The 22,692-nt window shown below is 36.0% G+C and overlaps 3 protein-coding genes across 3 annotated transcripts; all 3 read left to right on the top strand.

Annotated features, from left to right (window-relative positions):
* The first annotated feature begins 4,271 nt into the window (after positions 1-4,271).
* On the top strand, positions 4,272-7,856 carry LOC128681530 (uncharacterized). The gene is made up of 4 exons (XM_053765505.2): positions 4,272-4,389; positions 6,278-6,447; positions 6,699-6,779; positions 7,722-7,856. Exons 1-4 carry the CDS (start codon positions 4,311-4,313, stop codon positions 7,773-7,775), a joined length of 384 nt encoding a protein of 127 aa, XP_053621480.1. The 5' UTR covers positions 4,272-4,310; the 3' UTR covers positions 7,776-7,856.
* A 270-nt stretch (positions 7,857-8,126) lies between these two features.
* On the top strand, positions 8,127-15,916 carry LOC128681529 (bromodomain-containing protein DDB_G0270170-like). The gene is made up of 2 exons (XM_053765504.2): positions 8,127-8,630; positions 9,024-15,916. The coding sequence occupies exon 2, from the start codon at positions 9,877-9,879 to the stop codon at positions 11,272-11,274; it is 1,398 nt and encodes a 465-aa protein (XP_053621479.1). The 5' UTR covers positions 8,127-8,630; positions 9,024-9,876; the 3' UTR covers positions 11,275-15,916.
* Positions 15,917-20,044: 4,128 nt separating this feature from the next.
* LOC135309978 (U-scoloptoxin(01)-Er1a-like) lies at positions 20,045-21,999 on the top strand. Its single transcript, XM_064436857.1, has 4 exons — positions 20,045-20,048; positions 20,418-20,587; positions 20,839-20,919; positions 21,862-21,999. Exons 1-4 carry the CDS (start codon positions 20,045-20,047, stop codon positions 21,913-21,915), a joined length of 309 nt encoding a protein of 102 aa, XP_064292927.1. The 3' UTR covers positions 21,916-21,999.
* The last annotated feature ends 693 nt before the right edge of the window (positions 22,000-22,692 follow it).

The following is a 22,692-nucleotide window of genomic DNA, read 5'->3' as shown; positions in this document are numbered from 1 at the left end:
ACTGATCAAAAATAAAACTACTTATTTAACAACATACTTTCATATTTAATCCTTGCCTTTTGAATTTTCTCCATTAATCGGTTTATCGTGCGTCCAGAGAGAGCGAACCCTAAACTTAGTAAGTGAACTGGCTCCATATCAAACACGAACATTGATCAATGAACTAGTGATAAGTTCATGTTAAGTTAGAGGTCGAGAGAGTCATATTTTGCTACTCAAACAAGGACCAACTACTATTATATTATAAATGCGAAAGTTTGTGAGGATGTATGTGTGTTATTGTTACTTTTTCACGCAAAACGCAAATCTACTGGTTAGATTGTTGTATTAGGTACACGGGTAGAATATAACCTGGAATAACACATAGGGTACTTTTTATCCCGAAATTCCCACGGGAGCACCTCAGTTGGCACGGCAGTTGGTATTCTCGAGAAATTATGTGCTTACGTAGGTACTTATGTAAAAGCTAGTACTATAATATTTATTATACTGTGGGTAAAGAGTTGAAATTTTTACTTCGTTGATAATGACTATACTTGAAAACAATCACATAATACTTATTCTCCCGGATGTTACTATTGACGATATCACATATTTTTTGCTGGTCATTTATCTATTTTGCTGGCAAAATATATTTTTTTCTTACCCAAATACGAATAATTTTCTGACCGTTTGAATAACACTCTTTTTTTTTTTGCTTATAATATTGTGCATTTAATTCAAACATTCTTAGGCCCATACTTTGAGCGCACGGTGCCCTTAGTAAACAATCAATCTTGTTGTCTCAGGGTCAAAGCTCTGCTGGCCTCAGTCGCGACATCTTACATTATCAACAAGAGTGGATTATATCATTATTATTATGCTATTGTGTTATCGTCGATTTGTGTATCTGATGTGGTGTAAGAGTGGCCTTATAAGGGGCCGTGTACACAATCTTATGTGGCACTGTATATATTTTTTGTCTATTTTGACTAGTGGCGATTAAAGAGGTGGTAGGATAGAAAGGTTTGAATCCTACTCGTGCCACAAGAGTCGAATCGAATCGTTGAATTATTCGATTTTTAGCATTCGCGAAAAATATATTATAGTTTTTAAATTAGTTCGCAAACCGTGGCGAACTCTTGCTGAATGAATGATTTCTTTCATTCTTTTCCCTTCATTGCTGGTCTAGCAAGAAATAACAAACAATATTCGCTCTCAAAACCAATACAAAATACACATTGTACTTTGGTTCTCGTTCGAATTTGAATGAAGGAAGGAACAAATCTTTTTTCGATGAAGAAACCTGCACACTGGTTGACTGTTAAGCTCACTATATGGCAACAGTCGACGACCTCCTTATAAAAGACTATGTTGATTGTATGTGATACCCTTTATACAAGTATCATACACAATAAATGATCTGTCTATTCAAACGTCATTTCTTTTCAAGTGAGCGGCACGCGACAGCTGACAAGGTCGGCGCCAGCGCCATTACGGATTTTTTGATATCGGAACTGAATTTCGAAATTCAAAACTGGCTTTTTAATTGCAAATTCGCACCCACGCTAATTAATTGATTGACAACTGGCCAGTTATAAAGCTAATTAATAAATATGTGTTAATTTAAATCGCAGGTTGAAGTATTTTTTAAAGCTTTTTACACTTTTTAGATATTTTCCTATTTTTTTTATTGAAAGTAGAAAAGTCTCTTTCATTTGGGTGCATTCCTTCTTCCTTCCCCATAGACCGTCGGAGTCTTTCCTACTTTTTCTTCTCTAATTCGCACACTCTTCGCTATCCCTCATCATCAGACACTGGCCATACCTACTGTAGTAACGTCTCGGCTTATATTTGTAGCTACCACAATGCACATTGCCAAGAAAAGGGCGGTTTAAATATAGCGTTTATTTTATGTTGATTTAGTTTGGCGATTGTCGAGTTTACTTTTATAATTTTATTATTATTTTTTTGATTGGACTTTCTAAACAACTTTAAACGATCGTATACGATACGACACAGTCTATGAATTATACAATGGTCTTATATTTAAGATATACTCAAGACCATTGTGATTTTATCTAGAGCATACATATTTTTTTACAATTTTTCTGACCTTGTCATCTATCCTAATATAGATCTATAATGAATGTGATCCAGCATCTGTCACGTGTCCTAGAGAAATATTTTATTCTAGAGCATTTTACACTTTGACAAATTGACTTTCGGTTGTATTAGTGTCTCTGTGATACCACGGGTCAGCGTCTTCTTAATATCATGGCGTATTTCCTCGTGGCCGAGCGTCGTGGTCATTGCGTGGAATGAAACACACGCAACAACTTTCTTGGCACTATTAATGAGTCAGCTATTGATATGATGATGAGATGGTAAAAAAATATGATAAAAAATTTTATTTATATTAAGTAGTACTAATATAATTAAGGTCCGGATGATATGTTACATCTGGCCGCGTGCATAACGCTGTTTGTTATCACTGTTATCATCTTCATCTCATAACATTAATACATTTAAAACCAGTCTTAACTTTTGGACTAATATTACCGTAGTGGTGGTATTTTTGGTTCGCATGTTGTCTTTCGTACGAATATTACATGACGTCCATGAACCAATTTTTGAGCAGTCCATTTGTCCCTTAACTCTAAATTACACATTTAAGCTATTATATTACAATTTAAGCTATATGTTAGTTTCTTTTTATTTGCTGTAAGAAAAATCGATGGCTGAAATAATAATGACGACCTCGGTGGCGCAGTGGTAAAGTGCTTGCTTCTGAACCGAGAGGTCCCGGGTTCGATCCCCGGTCGGGTCATGATGGAAAATGATCTTTTTCTCATTGGCCCGGGACTTGGATGTTTATCTATATACGTACCTATTTGTTATAAAATATAGTATCGTTGAGTTAGTATCCCATAACACAAGTCTTGAACTTACTTTGGGGCTAGCTCAGTCTGTAAATAAAAAAAATATATTTATTTTATTTATTTAATTGATAATATAAAAGTGCTTGACCTCAGATATCGTATCCGGTTCGAAGATCTCACGAATTCGATAGTGTGTAGCATACTTGGGTCAAGGCTTCAGGAACTGAATACATGTCACGTCTACAGCTCTCGCGGGGAGACGGAGCCTCGGGCAATCTTCTGTATGCATTTATATAGCATACAGATTTAACTGACTGACGGTCACACTCGAGAATAACACCACTCTATTCCCTCCCGTGGATGTTGTAAGAGACGACGAGAGACGAGAGTTGTAATCGTCTCTTGCTGAGGCACAGAGGGTTGATGTCAGGCGGACGGTTGTTAAATAATAGTCAAATATTCAAAATGTTATTTTTATTTTTTCCGCGAACCCTGGGCTTTGGGCGTCACAGCTTCAAATGGGACTGCAACCGGGGACACTTAAAGATGATACAAAGATGAAAAAAGTTGGCGGTAACTGTCAAATTAGACGTAATTATGACTGTCAAAGTTTAAGCAATACCCCAACCCTATTCTGTAATTTATTTTAATATGCAAGGGCATGCATATTCTTTAACAATATTAATTTATTAAACATATAAATCGTTTATAACTAAAGTTAAACTAATTAAAAAATAAATAAAGAACAACAAAATTAACCTAAAATTAAAACTAAAGTATAAATATTAAATTAATTCAAATAAATTTATCCTAAATAAAAGTAAATATACCCAAATTAATCCTTAGGGTTATTTCTGGGTAAAGCACGCAAGGTGCTTGATCGGCCTTCACGATCTGTTGCAGATAATGGACGACATTATACAAGTTATAACCACGTACTATTGGTGTAATGGTTACGACGCCCGCCTGTGGATCGAAAGATCTCAGGTTCGTATCCTACTCGTCCCATATGAGTTTGTATACCAATCTGACTCATATATAGTAGTTTTCATAGACCACCACTTGCTTCCGGTGAAGGAAAACATCGTGAGGAAACCTGCACACAGGTAGACAGTTTAGTTCCCTAGTTTGTATGCGACTGCCTGCCACTAGATGGCGGTAATACGAAACTTGTCAAAAGTAGACTAATTAACTTGCAAATCCGAGGCAAAGAAATTTTAAATGTCAAATTCAATCTAATTTAATAAACAGGCGATTTTTTTTTCGAATAAAGAATCCATCGACTAGAACTTGGTTCGTCGATTGATTGATTAAAAAAAAACTTTGTTGCATAAGCCCGTCCAGTATCAATATCAGACCACTCTAAACAAATGGATTACAAGTTTAGCTTAATCTGTATTGGCGCGGTGGCAAAACCGCGCGTAAATCTGTGTTCCATTTTTAATTTTTATGTTTTTTTTTTTTTTTTCACTGGCCACTATTTTTTCGGGCGTGTGCAAGATGTTCAATATTACTATTTTATTGTTGGGTATGTTCTTTGTTAATTTTATTCTTTTTTAAATTCAGTTTTCTATTGGGCTAAGAAAATCGTTCAAAGTGAAACTTGTATTAATATTATTTTTGTATGAGAGTATTTATAATCTCTTTAATATATATAATATATAAATATTTATTACTGTTATTAAATATAGCTCAATATTTAAATATTAATATTTCAGCCTCTTTCATATAGGTACTTCGTAACAAATTTACACTGTTCTCATATAAAAGACATCAACGCGCTAAATAGTTTGAATATTTTTTTCGATTTTTTTTTAATACTCAAGTCAAGTATTTATTTAGTGCAATTTTATCATTTTGTAACACCAAGTGGGTACTGTATTTGTCATAATTATAACCTTCTCGATAAATATTTGAGTGTATTTTTTTAAAGGTTAATAAAACTATCTATTTTATTACGAACGATTAAAAATCTTATTTAAAAAAATTACATAACTTAATTTTTAAGCCGTTTTGGTGCCAGTTGTATGCAGTAGTTAAAACCCGACATAAGAAGGAAAGAAGGCCTGAATGCCTACCACGGAACATACAACACGTAGGACGATACTAACGTCCACAAGCTGTCTCTTTTTCCCAAATCGTGTACGTATTGTGTAAAAAAAAAAAGAAAAGACACGCGCGCAATGACGTGCTACGTGTGTACGCGATGGGAACGTTTACGGCTGTCCGCTATCTGGAGGTACCTGTGATCACAGATGTCTGCGGTCAGTGGTCTGCTTTGTGTGGGCCGTTGAGTGCCGTCAATTTATTTATTTCTTACATGCAATGCGATTGCTTCTGGGTTCTAGTGCGAAAAGTGAATTGCAAAGTCAAATTTGAAATAGAACATACGAGTATAGAGTAAAAATATCCACTTTTTGGTTGCAGCTATCCATACTAATATTATATGTAACTAGATGTTACACGCGGCTTTGTACGCTTAAATGCCCACGGGAATTTGACTTTTCTTCCTATCAAAATGGGATTGGGACAGTTGAAATAAAATATCCATAGCGTATTTGAGATACACACAGCGCCATCTAGTGTTTTTATTGCAAAATTTATTTTATTAGCATTCAGCGCCATCTATGATAGAATACAGGATTTTCGCAAATTCTATGGGAATAATAGTTTTGTCCGGGATCAAAGCTACCCTATGTCCTACTTCGTATTCTTTAATTATAGATATGCGAAATTTTAAGAAGATTGGTTGAGTAGATAGTGAGAGTGAACGCGCGAAGAGCTAGCAAACAAACATTGTTTGAATGTTTGTTATTTTCGTATTCACAATATTAGTTGGGATAGTCTGTATGTCTATTTGTTCGCTTTAACGGCTATAATACTGTACTGATTTTGACGAAATTTGGTATGCATATAGTTAAAAACCTACATTCAAACATAGGCTACCTTTTTTTGACAAATCAAATCAACCACCAAAATATTTTAATGGGGATGAAATTTGTATGAAAATTATGTTGAAATACGACTTAATTGGCTATCACACAAAAAAATACTTATCATATAAATTAGCAATCTGAGATGGGTAAACACATTAATCACAAAATATATAATTATGCCCTCAGAAGTAACTATTCTACGCTGACGAAGTCGCGGGTAAACAGCTAGTACTAACCTAGTATTACAAATGCGAAAGAAAGTTTGTTACCTCTTCACGCTCAATCTACTGGACCAATCTTTTTGAAAATTTGCACACATGTAGTTTGGAATATGGTGAAGGACATAGGGCACTTTTCATCCCGGAAAAATAATTGTCCACGTTGGAAATTTACGCGAGCGAGGCCGCTGGCAAAAGTTAGTATAAAATAAATGTTTGGAAACGTTATAGTACTAAAAATAAATAAATAAAAACTTTCCAGCGGTAGTGACAGCCCTGTGTCAGCCGCAACAGCCCTACGACTATTACCACGTGTTGCACCTCCCCCACTCGCCTCCCCTCCACCCCGTGCTGCACGTCGCACCCCCCACAGACTTCACGTGCGCCGGAAGGCCGAGGGGCTACTACGCTGACGTCAGCGCTGGCTGTCAGGTATTTTGTTTATTTTTTGTTTGATTTAGAATTAGTATTCCTGTGCACAATTATGATGCACGATCCAAATCGGTTCACTGATTGATGAGCTACGGTGCCACGTAGACAGACAAACACATTTAGCGTTCAAACTTGTAACACCCCTCTTTTTGCGTTGCGTGAGAAATCATCTCAATCCAATGCTCCATTTTGACATGAATGAAGGACAAACAAACACACTTTCCTATTTATAATATTAGATTCCATACCAGGCTTACCATTTCTGCTGGCGCCAGCACCTGGTCAGCACCGACCTCTGCGCAAACGGGACCCTTTTCAATGAACAATTCCAAGTAAGTTGTATTTAGTAAACTAGTTGTTCGCCACGAACCTCGCGAACAACAATAAATTTTGGTGAGTTTTAACAGAAATGTGAATATTTCAAGAACGACTTAACCGATTTTGAAGACCCAACGAATTTGAAAATTCTATGATTAAAATCGGACCAATCGGACGAATCGAGTTATCGCGTTATAAACATAAATATATATATTAGGATTATAGTAGGATTGTAGATTAAAGTACAATATAGAAAGAAATAAGTTTTTTTTTTACAAAAATGCTTTATAACTTTCTCCACGTGACTCTATCGCTTGTGTTTTATTTCCATTTATTATTATAGTTTCTAAAATCATCATGTCACACGCCTGCCGCACACCATCGTCAAACATTCGATGAATATTGCGTAACTTGTATGACTGCATTTGTTTACTGCAATGAAATCCAATGTATACCGAAGCCGCCATAATTCACCGAACTGTATCCCTATCGGCGTTAGACATGGCATATCAAGGGACACATTTACTGCAGTATTTGTGAAAATCACTATCACTATTTAGTATAAAACAAAGTCCCTTCCCGCTGTCTGAATCAAATAAAATTAAATTTAGGTATAATTATTTAGGTATTCAGAAATTTGACCTTCACAGGCACTCTTTCACTTCAAATTTTATATTATATAGTAATTTCTCACACGCTACAAACTACTGGCATTTCGGGACGACCACTGCTCAGAAGAAATGCCGAAAGAAATTAATTTGAACAGTGTTGGTCCCTATGTATGCTTGGATCTTCAAAACTACGCAACGGATTTTGATGGGGGTTATTTAAATAGATATAGTGATTTAAGAGGAAGGTTTATATGTATATAACGTACATATTTGACATGTTCGAAGCCAGGGTGGACCACTAAATAAAACATAAAAATGACAAATGTACAAAATGTTTATTTCCAGGTTTGCGATCATTTTTACAACGTGCGATGTGGATCTCCGTATGAAGACTTATAAATGTTAGTACAACTCAATTTATTGTAATATTTATTTTATGTTTTGTTTATGTTTTAATACAGAACATCCTTTTTAAATGTCTTTTCTTTATCTTTCTTATTCCCAGGATGCGTTTAAGGCTGTGACACCGTAAAACCAAGGGTTAGCGTAAAATATAAGCTTAAAATTTTAAAGATAAAAGGCTGTTTGCCTGACGTCAACTCAGAATATCCAAATTTAGGCCGGGACTACACAAATGTATTTTCGTTATAATTTTTATTAAAGACTAGCTTTTGCCCGCGGCTTCGCCCGCGTGAATTTCATAGCAAAATCTCAGTAATTTTATCGCGTACTCTGTAAGACTGGTAAACATATTGTAACATATATTTATTTATTTAAACTAAATTCAACATAAAACAAAAGTAAAAAAAAAAATAATTAATGAAATATTAACCTAATTAAACTAAAATAAAAATACAAACACTATATACATTAAAACTATAACTAAAACCCTACTAATACAATAATAAATCACTAAATAACAAACAAATAAACAAAAACATTAAAACATAGGTACGTAAGTTGGTCACATCAATAATGGCTAGTTGTTCGTTCTCACTGCAACATACGACCGGTCCTTTGTTCTCGTCCCCACATAAACGGGCGCGTAGCGGGCGATCGCGGAAAGCGATTTTGATCTTCATACAGCGGACACGTAAACGCTCATCTCAACGCAGTGTTCAAAAAATTTAAATACGCTGATAATTAATTCCTCCAGTTTTTTTTACACACTGTGACTAGAATTTCTAAAGTGTAAAATTTCTCTTCAGTTTAATTTCAAAGTTTTGTGTGTGCAATATTATTACCCGTGAATCGGTAAGTGGTGAACCTACACTGTATTTTATAGGGATATTACGTTAGTATGTTTTATTAGTGAATTGTGTTATTTTATTCTTTTATGTACTGAGCAGTGTTCAATATTCAATGTAATAAAATGGCCGTTAGCTGTTAAATTATTGCATCAGCCATAGTTTTAAATTCTACCTTCAATATTGTTCATTTGTTAAAATTCTAAATATTGGTTTTCTCACTTAAATTTTATCAGGATAATAATAACTGATTCTTGTAACTCTGTTCTCCTTGACCATCAGCCACATTCATGCCTACTTGGTATAAACTAGGTACTTATTCCCTTCTTTGCTTCTGGGCGTGGCTGGCTGGTCAAGGGCTTAGTAGGTCATTGAATTTATACTGGACATCATATTCCAGGGTCCGAGTTTAGGGCTGAGACGACAGCCATATCATTGCGCACCACCCTGCGACTGCTGAGTGCTGTCCGTACGACCGACCATCCCAGCGTAGCCATTGACCGAAGACTGGTCGCGATTAAGGGCAGTACCTCTTTGTCAGGATTTAGAACACGGCATAGGGCAGTAGGACTCAACCCTGTATTTATTTTCTTTAAATAAAATTATTATCTGTGGACTTGGTTGAACTTTTATTTACTTCACCCAAACGTCACACTGGCGCTCAACGTGTTTAAATTTATTATTTTCTTATGCCGTAGTTCTACTTCCTTTTAGTAGCTGCATGTTTGTGTGCTTTATTTTGTTTTTCTTTTGTTTTGTGAAACGTTTCATTTTACTTTTGGTTGCAAGCAGCTAAGGTGTAACACTAAACACGTCTATTCTTTTACATTCTATTTAGTCGTTATTATTATTGTTAAAAATTTCCGTTGTTTTGTTAACATTTTATCTTGCCAGAACAATTTTCTTAAACTACCGCCGCACTTTAAAATTGCTAATCTATGTTGTAGTCAGTAATTCGGTCATTTTGTAAACTGTCCAAATCGGTTTTTTTTATTTTGTGTTTGTGCTACACACTAGTTGCAATTTTATGTGCCTTTTTTTTTTTTTCTTTCTTTCTTTTTGGTTTTGTGTTGTGTGATTTAAATTTTTTTTTCTTTTGCCTATTTTTATTTTTATTTTTTCTTTGCATTTATTTAGCAACCTTAAACGTTCTTCGTGTCACAATTTTGTAAAGAACAGAGATTTTTTTTTACGGTTTTGGTTCACCATTTACTTATTGCCGGTATATATATATTTTTTTTTCTCTTTTAAATATGGCTTTTCCTATTAAATTTTTATCACTCCAGAAGTCTGAATTAGAGTACGAAGTGGCAATCAGAGGTTCTAACCCTGAAAGCACCGTACAAGAGCTTAGGAAGCAAATCGCTAAACTAGCTCCCATTTTTCCATCGGAAGACATTTTAGATTCGCCATTTGGTACAGCTGAGGACCTCGTAGGAGTTTCAAATGTTTTAACAAAGATTAAGTCATCGATCGAGGGTACCGAGCTCGATCGTAATAACGTTTTAAGAGTTAAAAATTTATTAAATCATCTGTATCATCGCTTAAATAGGATACATAGTAGTGGGACCGAATCAGCCATTTATGGTTCTTGCGTTGACCAATTTAAAATGTACACAAATAAAGTTCAATCTCTTAAAGATAAAGACATAATTGATCCATTGCTTTGTCAAGGTACCAGTGAATCATCCATATCAACCACCCCAATGAACATATCTGTAACTTGTGATCGATCTTCTCAAGATATTATTAAATTAAAATATGATGGCAAAACTTGCGTTCGATCTTTTGTTCAAAGGGCAATTGAGTTCAAACAGGCGCGAAATATTTCTGACAATAAGTTGCTTTCATTTGCAACCGAAATATTTACTGGAGACGCTTTACACTGGTTTCGCAGCAATAGAGATCTTATTTCAGATTGGGATAGCCTTTTAGTTCTTTTAAAAAATGATTTCGATAGGTCTGATTATGATTATAGACTTTTATCAGAAATTCGCTCGAGGACGCAGGGTGAATCAGAAAACATAGTTATTTATTTATCTATTATGTCTGGATTGTTTTCGCGTCTTTCGAAAACTCTCTCAGAAGATAGTAAACTGGAAATTATTCTGCATAACATCCGCCCTTGCTACTCAACTATATTAGCTTCTTCTCCCGAAATTAAATCAATTGATGAACTAAGATCTCTTTGCACTAATTTCGAAAAAGTTCAAGCACGCCTATTGCATTTTCGCGAACCACCAGCTCCTTCGTCAGATACTTTAGCACCCGAATTTGCCTACTCTAAATCCAAAGCAAAATTTAATCAAAATTACAATTTTTTTAACAAATTTAATAACAAAAATGCACATAATAATACGGATAATCAAAATTATAATCACAATAACAGAACATACACATATAACAATAATAAAAATTTCAATAATCATTCGGAAAATCAACTTAAACAAAACCATAAATTTATACATGCTATAGATACGCCTAAACGTCGTTATTGTCCAAGGTGTCGTACAGATTCTCATGGTTTACGCCAATGTACGGCTGACAAGAGTAACATCTTCTGCTTTGTTTGTGGCAAAAAAGATGTTAAAACCCCGCAATGCCCTGATTGTAACAAGGCAAAAGGTATTAAATCAGTCCAAAAAAACTGAATACCCGGAACTGTAGTATTAATCATTTTGATAAAAATGATTGGCAACGTTGGTTGCAAACCATCTCAAATTTTTTCAAGTCTTATAAGCTTACTGCAGTTCTGTCTAATAAACCAAATAACGATTCTAGGCCTTATGCCTCTATTAAAATATATGATTTGTGTATTGCGGGCTTACTGGACTCTGGTGCCGCTGTCACAATCATAGGTAACAAAGCTCATGAAACTTTGATAAGGAAGGGACTTCAATTAAGTAGTAACGAGGCCAACCCTACATTTATTATCGCTGCTGGAGGCCAAAAATTGCAAAGTGTTGGTTCTATGAATCTTCCCATTCATTTTGAGGACCAATTTCACATAATTGAAGCTCTTGTTGTTCCAGAAGTAGAAAATAATTTAATTCTGGGCATTGATTTCTGGCGTAAGTTCCACATTTGTCCTAAATACCTAAATTCTGTTAATATATGTACTGTTAATGACAACTTAACTTCTTTTCATGACCCTAAAGCCCATTTACAAGATTATGAGACCTTAGACGAGTCCCAAAGAGTTATGGCCGATAACGTCATAAGTCAGTTTGAACAGATCTCTTCAAAGGTCAAAGGTTTAGGCAATACGCATTTAATTACGCACCGCATCGATACTGGGGATACGCAACCCATTCGACAGCGTTATTACCGCTTATCACCGGAGAAGCAACGTATTCTCGCTGAACAAGTCGACGAAATGCTAGCACTTGACGTTGTGGAACCGTGTGAAAGCGCTTGGTCGTCCCCTGTTTTGATAGTGACGAAAAAGAACGGCGAACCTCGTTTCTGTCTCGACAGTCGAAAACTGAATTCAGTCACGAAAAAAGACGCGTATAATCTGCCCTATGTCTCAGAAATCTTGGATAATCTTCGAGATGCTCGCTATCTATCCAGCATCGATTTATCCAAGGCATTTTGGCAGATTAATATCCATCCCGATGACAGAGATAAGACGGCTTTCTATGTCCCAGGGCGAGGTACGTTCAGGTTCAAGCGCACCGCGTTTGGATTGACCAACGCCCCGGCTACACAACAGCGTCTTGTCGACATTCTCTTTGGAGAATTCGACCAAAAAGTGTTTGCTTATTTGGACGATATCATAATAGTAAGTAATGATTTTGACAGCCATGTTTCAACTTTAGTAAAAGTCCTGCAAAAGATTAAACATGCTAATCTCACAATAAATCTTGAGAAATGTCAATTTTTTAGATCCCGTCTCAAATACCTAGGCTATGTCGTTGACAATGATGGTCTGAGAACTGATCCAGAAAAAGTGCAGGCTATCCTCCAATACCCTACACCTTCAAATAAAAAGGATGTAAAAAGGTTTCTCGGAACAGCCACCTGGTACCGTCGTTTCGTTCCAAACTTCAGCACTATAGCCGCTCCCCTAAATAAACTGACGTCCAATAAAAAGAACGCGCCGCCTTTTAAGTGGACTAATGAAGCTGATGCTGCATTTCTTAAACTTAAAGAGTGTCTGGTATCAGCACCAGTACTATCCTGTCCTGACTATAACCTCCCTTTCGAAGTCCATACGGACGCCAGCAATGTAGGAGTTGGTGCTATGCTCACGCAAACCATTAATTCGAGGGAGCATCCAATAGCTTACATGAGTAGATCTTTGTCAGCCTCAGAACAGAATTACAGCATCACTGAGCGTGAGACGTTGGCCGTAATTACTGCTCTGGAGCATTGGAGGTGCTACCTTGAAAACGGAAAGCGGTTTATAGTATACACCGACCACAGTGCACTAAAGTGGTTCTTGTCCCTAAACAATCCGACAGGTAGACTGGCTCGTTGGGGTGTGCGCCTTTCCTCTTTCGATTTTGATATTAGACATCGTCGCGGTTCCGATAACGTTATTCCCGATGCCTTATCTCGTGCAATTCCCGTAAGTGCCATAAGTTCAAACAATTTAATCAGTACCACTTCTGATACTTGGTACAGAAATATTTATAATGGTTGCATAAACCACCCCCAAAATTATCAAAATTTCTTAGTCAAAAACAACACCCTATATCGTTTAAGTAAAGAAAAATTTAATTTAAATTCAGAATTTGCTTGGAAAGAAGTCATTCCCATTGAACTGCGTGAGCAAATTATTTTTGAAAATCATTCCGAGCCTACGGCCGGACATCTCGGTATATTTAAGACATATAAACGCCTTGCTTTGCGTTATTTTTGGCCGGGTATGCATGGTGACGTTGTCAAATTTATTTCCTCTTGCGACAAATGCCTAGCTTATAAAATACAAAATCACGCTACCTTGGGTGAAATGGGACGTCCCAAACAATGTTCTCGTCCATTTCAAGTAATTTCTATTGATCTGATGGGCCCTTTGCCAGTAACTCGCAGGCAAAATTCATATATTTTTGTAGTCACGTGTTGTTTTTCTAAATTTTGCCTTATTTTCCCTATTAGAAATGCCACATCGCAAAACATAATTAAAATTTTAGAAGATTCCGTTTTTCTTGTTCATGGCATACCGCAGACCATTTTCCTAGATAACGGTACTCAGTTTACTAGTAACCTCACAGACAATCTCTTTAAAAAGTATAAAATTCCGAACATATTTTTCACACCTAAATATACTCCCCAAATTAACACCGTTGAACGTTACAACCGGACAATTATCACTTCCCTATCAACGTTCGTTGATGATGATCATAGGTCCTGGGACACTAAAATACCATCTATCCAATTTGCCATCAACAACTCGGTCAACGAAGCAACTCACTACACTCCTTCATTCCTTGTTTTTGGAAGAGAGTTGGTCACTTGCGGCTCACATTACGTCGATAACGACATAGGTAATGAGTTGATATTTTTACCCCGCGATGCTTACGCCGAAAACTTGGGTTGTTTGTCTAAGATATTTGATGATGTCCAATTCAAACTTTTTCAGGCTCATACAAAAAACACCTCTCATTATAATTTAAGACGCAAATCAGCAGAATTTCATGTTGGCGATACTGTCATGAAAAGAGCTTATGTTCAGAGTGACAAGGACAAGTATTTTAGTAAAAAGTTAGCACCGAAATATATAAAGTGTCGGATAATAGGTAAAAAGTCTCCTTTAATTTACAATTTGGCTGATATGTCTGGTAAAGATATTGGGACTTGGCATATAAAAGATTTAAAATTAGTAACTGTAAATAAATAAATATATATAAATTATACCCAACCTCTTTCATATTGAATTTATTAGAACTTAAATGAAGCGATGTACCTAACATTTTTTTTTTAAGTTAGTCAGATAACAAAACACTGACTGAACTTAGTTTGTAACTGCCATAGTAACATAAATGAAATAGTCACTACGGCTGTTTGGACGGATGAAAGATAAATGAAGATGTATGTATGTAGATGTATAAAAGAAAAAAAAAAATAAAAAAAAAAAAAACAATATAAAAGCTTCGTTTTTATAAAAAAAAAAAAAAACTCGCTTAGCGGATTTTATTATTTATATAAAATAAAATCCTTGAGGACGAGAGGGGGTATTGTAACATATATTTATTTATTTAAACTAAATTCAACATAAAACAAAAGTAAAAAAAAAAATAATTAATGAAATATTAACCTAATTAAACTAAAATAAAAATACAAACACTATATACATTAAAACTATAACTAAAACCCTACTAATACAATAATAAATCACTAAATAACAAACAAATAAACAAAAACATTAAAACATAGGTACGTAAGTTGGTCACATCAATAATGGCTAGTTGTTCGTTCTCACTGCAACATACGACCGGTCCTTTGTTCTCGTCCCCACATAAACGGGCGCGTAGCGGGCGATCGCGGAAAGCGATTTTGATCTTCATACAGCGGACACGTAAACGCTCATCTCAACGCAGTGTTCAAAAAATTTAAATACGCTGATAATTAATTCCTCCAGTTTTTTTTACACACTGTGACTAGAATTTCTAAAGTGTAAAATTTCTCTTCAGTTTAATTTCAAAGTTTTGTGTGTGCAATATTATTACCCGTGAATCGGTAAGTGGTGAACCTACACTGTATTTTATAGGGATATTACGTTAGTATGTTTTATTAGTGAATTGTGTTATTTTATTCTTTTATGTACTGAGCAGTGTTCAATATTCAATGTAATAAAATGGCCGTTAGCTGTTAAATTATTGCATCAGCCATAGTTTTAAATTCTACCTTCAATATTGTTCATTTGTTAAAATTCTAAATATTGGTTTTCTCACTTAAATTTTATCAGGATAATAATAACTGATTCTTGTAACTCTGTTCTCCTTGACCATCAGCCACATTCATGCCTACTTGGTATAAACTAGGTACTTATTCCCTTCTTTGCTTCTGGGCGTGGCTGGCTGGTCAAGGGCTTAGTAGGTCATTGAATTTATACTGGACATCATATTCCAGGGTCCGAGTTTAGGGCTGAGACGACAGCCATATCATTGCGCACCACCCTGCGACTGCTGAGTGCTGTCCGTACGACCGACCATCCCAGCGTAGCCATTGACCGAAGACTGGTCGCGATTAAGGGCAGTACCTCTTTGTCAGGATTTAGAACACGGCATAGGGCAGTAGGACTCAACCCTGTATTTATTTTCTTTAAATAAAATTATTATCTGTGGACTTGGTTGAACTTTTATTTACTTCACCCAAACGTCACACCAATGATTCAAAGTCGCATTTTTTCTCATCTTTACTTCAATTTTCTGTATCCGCCGCGTGTCTCGTCCCGCAAACTTGTCCAATCCCGCTTCCTGCTATGTAATGTAAGATATCCCGTACCGTTTCCTACATATTATGTGTCATCATGTTTTTCGCAATGTGTCCCGTCCCGTTACCCACTACGTGTCTTCTTCCCATTTCCCGCTCGTACTCCCACTCCCGCTTTCTGCAACGCGTGCCGTCCCAGTTTCCATGACGTTTTACGTCCCGGTTTTTTCTTAACCACAAACATAAATTAAACATTTTTTATATTTACTATTACTGTTATTTACTACAAAAAGTTTCACCCCCTTCTGAGTAGAATTTCCAAAAATCCTCTCTTCGTTACCTACACTCACCTCTCAAATTCTCTCACCCGCCAAATTTCAGCTTCCCGCCCAGCAGTTTCGGGTGTACGTTGTCTGTCAGTGTCAGTCACTCAGTAACGAAAGAGTTTTATATACTTATATATCGATACATTACTGCGCCCACAATGCGCCCACTCTCTTCTGTTATCCTCTCTCACTACCCAAAGGCTGGCTGGAAGAGATTGCTTAGCAATAGGCCCACCATTATAAATATATATATAAATATATTGGGACAAATCACACAGATTGAGCTGGCCCCAAAGTAAGTCGAGACTTGTGTTATGGGATACTAACTCAACGATACTATATTTTATAACAAATGCATATATAGATAAACATCCAAGACCCGGGCCAATCAGAAAAAGATCATTTTCCATGATGACCAGACCGGGGATCGAACCCGGGACCTCTCGGTCCAGTGGCAAGAACTTTACCACTGCGCCACCGAGGTCGTCCATATGTATGCACAATTGTATTATTTTGTACTAATAATGTTGTTTTAATAAAGAATTAAAGAAAGTAGACAGAGAAAGTTGTTCTGAAAACTGATAACAATTTTTGTATGAATACAACGAGAATAAATAAAATTACCTTGTGCACGATATAAGTAGGTATCAAGTACAAATCTCGTTGCGGGCTGTGACCGCGCTCTGCGTTACACCGCGAGCCGCCGTCGCCGCGTGCCGTGTTCAACAATATAAAACTATGTACGGCGTGCGTATTTTTTAATTTCACGATATTTCAGAATCTATTAATCCAATTTATGTGCTATAAAGGGCAAAATTTATCTTTGTGAAATTCTCTTGATGATGAAATAATCTCAATACTTACTCAGTACGTTTAATCATAAGGATTATTATGCTTGTACAATAATAATTGTAAAAATGCACCTTTTCGTTTACAATATATTTTTACATATAAAATGCCTTATAGATACTTAATTATAAAAGGTAGATAGTATTGTATTTGACGACGTTGATGGCGCAGTGGTAAGGTTGCCACTGAACCGAGAGGTCCCGGGTTCGATCCCCGGTCGGGTCATGATGGAAAATGATCTTTTCTTTTTTCTTTGGGGCTAGCTCAATCTGTGTGATGTGTCCTAATATATTTATTTATTTATTGTACCGCGGACATTTTTATGGATCTACTAAAAACCTTTATTTTTGTAGTACATTGTGTGCGTGTATGTATAATCAGTGGTGGGGCCGGCGCACGAACGCAAAGATTTTCGTTAGCGCTTTTTTTTCGGATCACTTTATAAATGTTGATTGATCTGGCTGAATACCAATTTATTTAATTCAAAGCAAAAATGCCTATAGCAATCTTGGATAATGTAGCTTTCTAATGGTGAAATAATTTTTGAAATCGGTTTGGTAACATCGGAGATTACCCACCCCGCCTCAAACATACAAACTCACAAACGCTTACCTTTTTATAATATTAGTATGGATATGTTGGTTGATCTGGCTGAATACTAATTTATTTCAAAATAAAGTTTCGGAAGTACAATATATATATATTTTGTCTGAGCGAAACCATTAGCGCGTTTTAAATGTCTTGGTGGCGCCAGGTGGGTGGTTAAAGTAAATCTGCTCCGTGGATTTTTATTTTAATTTTCCTACAGGACCCTCCTCATTTTCCGGGATGAAATGTCTATAAGATGTTAGCCCAGGATTCCGAGGCATTTTTGATTCCTATCATATTTAGTTTTTTAATTATCCTACGGGAACCTGCCCATTTACCAGGATGAAATGTATCTAAGATGTTAACCCGGTGTATAAGGTACCTACATACCAAATTTCAAGCAAATCGGTTCAGTAGATTTCGAGTGATGCGCGTTTAGACAGACAGACAGACAAAAATTTCCAAAACTATATTTTCGTCATCTATATCAGTAACTAAGTATATTCCATGAAGAATTAAAAAAAATATCCAATGTACAAATTCGACTTTCTTCAATTTTATTATATGTATTGATTTTTTTAACTTTTTAACTCTTGATAACAATAAGTAAATGCTTAAAACTTAGATGTTAACATGTTGTCCACAATTCTCTTAAGAATATTTTTATAGCGGCAGGTAAAATATCACCAAATCTAACACATACAATAATTATAACACTATCAAATTAAATTGTCAGTTTCTATTAATCCAGGTTTAGCAACACACATCAAGGAACTCGACGACTAGGTTATAAAACTGATCAAGCTTTTGCCCACGGCTTCACCCGCGTTACGTCAATTTCCAACGGGAAAAGTACTTTTATCGGGATGAAAGTTACTATATTATGTTCTTTTATAATTCTTATCTTTCTCTGTTCTGTTAATTATACTATGTACGATTGAGTTGAGAAGATTGGTGGAGTAATATAAAAGATATCAACGCGCTAAATAGTTTGAATATTTTTTTCGATTTTTTTTTTAATACTCAAGTCAAGTATTTATTTAGTGCAATTTTATCATTTTGTAACACCAAGTGGGTTCTGTATTTGTCATAATTATAACCTTCTCGATAAATATTTGAGTGTATTTTTTTAAAGGTTAATAAAACTATCTATTTTATTACGAACGATTAAAAATCTTATTTAAAAAAATTACATAACTTAATTTTTAAGCCGTTTTGGTGCCAGTTGTATGCAGTAGTTAAAACCCGACATAAGAAGGAAAGAAGGCCTGAATGCCTACCACGGAACATACAACACGTAGGACGATACTAACGTCCACAAGCTGTCTCTTTTTCCCAAATCGTGTACGTATTGTGTAAAAAAAAAAAGAAAAGACACGCGCGCAATGACGTGCTACGTGTGTACGCGATGGGAACGTTTACGGCTGTCCGCTATCTGGAGGTACCTGTGATCACAGATGTCTGCGGTCTGTGGTCTGCTTTGTGTGGGCCGTTGAGTGCCGTCAATTTATTTATTTCTTACATGCAATGCGATTGCTTCTGGGTTCTAGTGCGAAAAGTGAATTGCAAAGTCAAATTTGGAATAGAACATACGAGTATAGAGTGAAAATACCCACTTTTTGGTTGCAGCTATCCATACTAATATTATATGTAACTAGATGCTACACGCGGCTTTGTACGCTTAAATGCCCACGGGAATAGACTTTTCTACCTATCAAAATGGGATTGGGACAGTTGAAATAAAATATCCATAGCGTATTTGAGATACACACAGCGCCATCTAGTGTTTTTATTGCAAAATTTATTTTATTAGCATTCAGCGCCATCTATGATAGAATACAGGATTTTCGCAAATTCTATGGGAATAATAGTTTTGTCCGGGATCAAAGCTACCCTATGTCCTTCTTCTTCGTATTCTTTAATTATAGATACGCGAAATTTTAAGAAGACTGGTTGAGTAGATAGTGAGAGTGAACGCGCGAAGAGCTAACAAACATTCAAACTTATTTTCGTATTCACAATATTAGCGGAACAAATAGACATACAGACTATCCCAAGTCTGTATGTCTATTTGTTCCGCTTTAACGGCTATAATACTGTACTGATTTTGACGAATGAATTTTGACGAATTCAAACATAGGCTACCTTTTTTTTCACAAATCAAATCAACCACCAAAATATTTTAATGGGGATGAAATTTGTATGAAAATTATGTTGAAATACGACTTAATTGGATATCACACAAAAAAATACTTATCATATAAATTAGCAATCTGGGATGGGTAAACACATTAATTATATATATAATTATGCCCTCAGAAGTAGTTACTTCTGAGGGCATAATTATATATTTACTACGCTGCTATTTCTACGCTGACGAAGTTGCGGGTAAACAGCTAGTCCTAACCTAGTATTACAAATGCGAAAGTAAGTTTGTTACCTCTTCACACTCAATCTACTGGACCAATCTTCTTGAAAATTTGCACACATGTAGTTTGGAATATGGTGAAGGACATAGGGTACTTTTCATCCCGGAAAAATAATTGTCCACGTTGGAAATTTACGCGAGCGAGGCCGCTGGCAAAAGTTAGTATAAAATAAATGTTTGTAAACGTTATAGTACTAAAAATAAATAAATAAAAACTTTCCAGCGGTAGTGACAGCCCTGTGTCAGCCGCAACAGCCCTACGACTATTACCACGTGTTGCACCTCCCCCACTCGCCTCCCCTCCACCCCGTGCTGCACGTCGCACCCCCCACAGACTTCACGTGCGCCGGAAGGCCGAGGGGCTACTACGCTGACGTCAGCGCTGGCTGTCAGGTATTTTGTTTATTTTTTGTTTGATTTAGAATTAGTATTCCTGTGCACAATTATGATGCACGATCCAAATCGGTTCACTGATTGATGAGCTACGGTGCCACGTAGACAGACAAACACATTTAGCGTTCAAACTTGTAACACCCCTCTTTTTGCGTTGCGTGAAAAATAATCTCAATCCAATGCTCCATTTTGACATGAATGAAGGACAAACAAACACACTTTCCTATTTATAATATTAGATTCCATACCAGGCTTACCATTTCTGCTGGCGCCAGCACCTGGTCAGCACCGACCTCTGCGCAAACGGGACCCTTTTCAATGAACAATTCCAAGTAAGTTGTATTTAGTAAACTAGTTGTTCGCCACGAACCTCGCGAACAACAATAAATTTTGGTGAGTTTTAACAGAAATGTGAATATTTCAAGAACGACTTAACCGATTTTGAAGACCCCACGAATTTGAAAATTCTATGATTAAAATCTGACCAATCGGACGAATCGAGTTATCGCGTTATAAACATAAATATATATATTAGGATTATAGTAGGATTGTAGATTAAAGTACAATATAGAAAGAAATAAGTTTTTTTTTTACAAAAATGCTTTATAACTTTCTCCACGTGACTCTATCGCTTGTGTTTTATTTCCATTTATTATTATAGTTTCTAAAATCATCATGTCACACGCCTGCCGCACACCATCGTCAAACATTCGATGAATATTGCGTAACTTGTATGACTGCATTTGTTTACTGCAATGAAATCCAATGTATACCGAAGCCGCCATAATTCACCGAACTGTATCCCTATCGGCGTTAGACATGGCATATCAAGGGACACATTTACTGCAGTATTTGTGAAAATCACTATCACTATTTAGTATAAAACAAAGTCCCTTCCCGCTGTCTGAATCAAATAAAATTAAATTTAGGTATAATTATTTAGGTATTCAGAAATTTGACCTTCACAGGCACTCTTTCACTTCAAATTTTATATTATATAGTAATTTCTCACACGCTACAAACTACTGGCATTTCGGGACGACCACTGCTCAGAAGAAATGCCGAAAGAAATTAATTTGAACAGTGTTGGTCCCTATGTATGCTTGGATCTTCAAAACTACGCAACGGATTTTGATGGGGGTTATTTAAATAGATATAGTGATTTAAGAGGAAGGTTTATATGTATATAACGTACATATTTGACATGTTCGAAGCCAGGGTGGACCACTAAATAAAACATAAAAATGACAAATGTACAAAATGTTTATTTCCAGGTTTGCGATCATTTTTACAACGTGCGATGTGGATCTCCGTATGAAGACTTATAAATGTTAGTACAACTCAATTTATTGTAATATTTATTTTATGTTTTGTTTATGTTTTAATACAGAACATCCTTTTTAAATGTCTTTTCTTTATCTTTCTTATTCCCAGGATGCGTTTAAGGCTGTGACACCGTAAAACCAAGGGTTAGCGTAAAATATAAGCTTAAAATTTTAAAGATAAAAGGCTGTTTGCCTGACGTCAACTCAGAATATCCAAATTTAGGCCGGGACTACACAAATGTATTTTCGTTATAATTTTTATTAAAGACTAGCTTTTGCCCGCGGCTTCGCCCGCGTGAATTTCATAGCAAAATCTCAGTAATTTTATCGCGTACTCTGTAAGACTGGTAAACATATATGATTCAAAGTCGCATTTTTTCTCATCTTTACTTCAATTTTCTGTATCCGCTGCGTGTCTCGTCCCGCAAACTTGTCCAATCCCGCTTCCTGCTATGTAATGTAAGATATCCCGTACCGTTTCCTACATATTATGTGTCATCATGTTTTTCGCAATGTGTCCCGTCCCGTTACCCACTACGTGTCTCCTTCCCATTTCCCGCTCGTACTCCCACTCCCGCTTTCTGCAACGCGTGCCGTCCCATTTTCCATGACGTTTTACGTCCCGGTTTTTTCTTAACCACAAACATAAATTAAACATTTTTTATATTTACTATTACTGTTATTTACTACAAAAAGTTTCACCCCCTTCTGAGTAAAATTTCCAAAAGTCCTCTCTTCGTTACCTACACTCACCTCTCAATTCACTCACCCGCCAAATTT

This window comes from Plodia interpunctella, chromosome 27 (genome assembly GCF_027563975.2).
Source record: "Plodia interpunctella isolate USDA-ARS_2022_Savannah chromosome 27, ilPloInte3.2, whole genome shotgun sequence".
Lineage (NCBI taxonomy): Eukaryota > Metazoa > Arthropoda > Insecta > Lepidoptera > Pyralidae > Plodia > Plodia interpunctella.
This window is presented reverse-complemented; position numbering and strand designations above follow the sequence as displayed.

Bases quoted from the DNA above. Each gene is read 5' to 3' on its own strand.
- LOC128681530 (XM_053765505.2), top strand. From the start codon at position 4,311: ATGTTTTTTTTTTTTTTTTCACTGGCCACTATTTTTTCGGGCGTGTGC. The intron at 6,448-6,698 runs GTATTTTGTTTA...ATTCCATACCAG, and splicing joins ACGTCAGCGCTGGCTGTCAG to GCTTACCATTTCTGCTGGCG. The intron at 6,780-7,721 runs GTAAGTTGTATT...GTTTATTTCCAG, and splicing joins TTTTCAATGAACAATTCCAA to GTTTGCGATCATTTTTACAA.
- LOC128681529 (XM_053765504.2), top strand. From the start codon at position 9,877: ATGGCTTTTCCTATTAAATTTTTATCACTCCAGAAGTCTGAATTAGAG.
- LOC135309978 (XM_064436857.1), top strand. The intron at 20,588-20,838 runs GTATTTTGTTTA...ATTCCATACCAG, and splicing joins ACGTCAGCGCTGGCTGTCAG to GCTTACCATTTCTGCTGGCG. The intron at 20,920-21,861 runs GTAAGTTGTATT...GTTTATTTCCAG, and splicing joins TTTTCAATGAACAATTCCAA to GTTTGCGATCATTTTTACAA.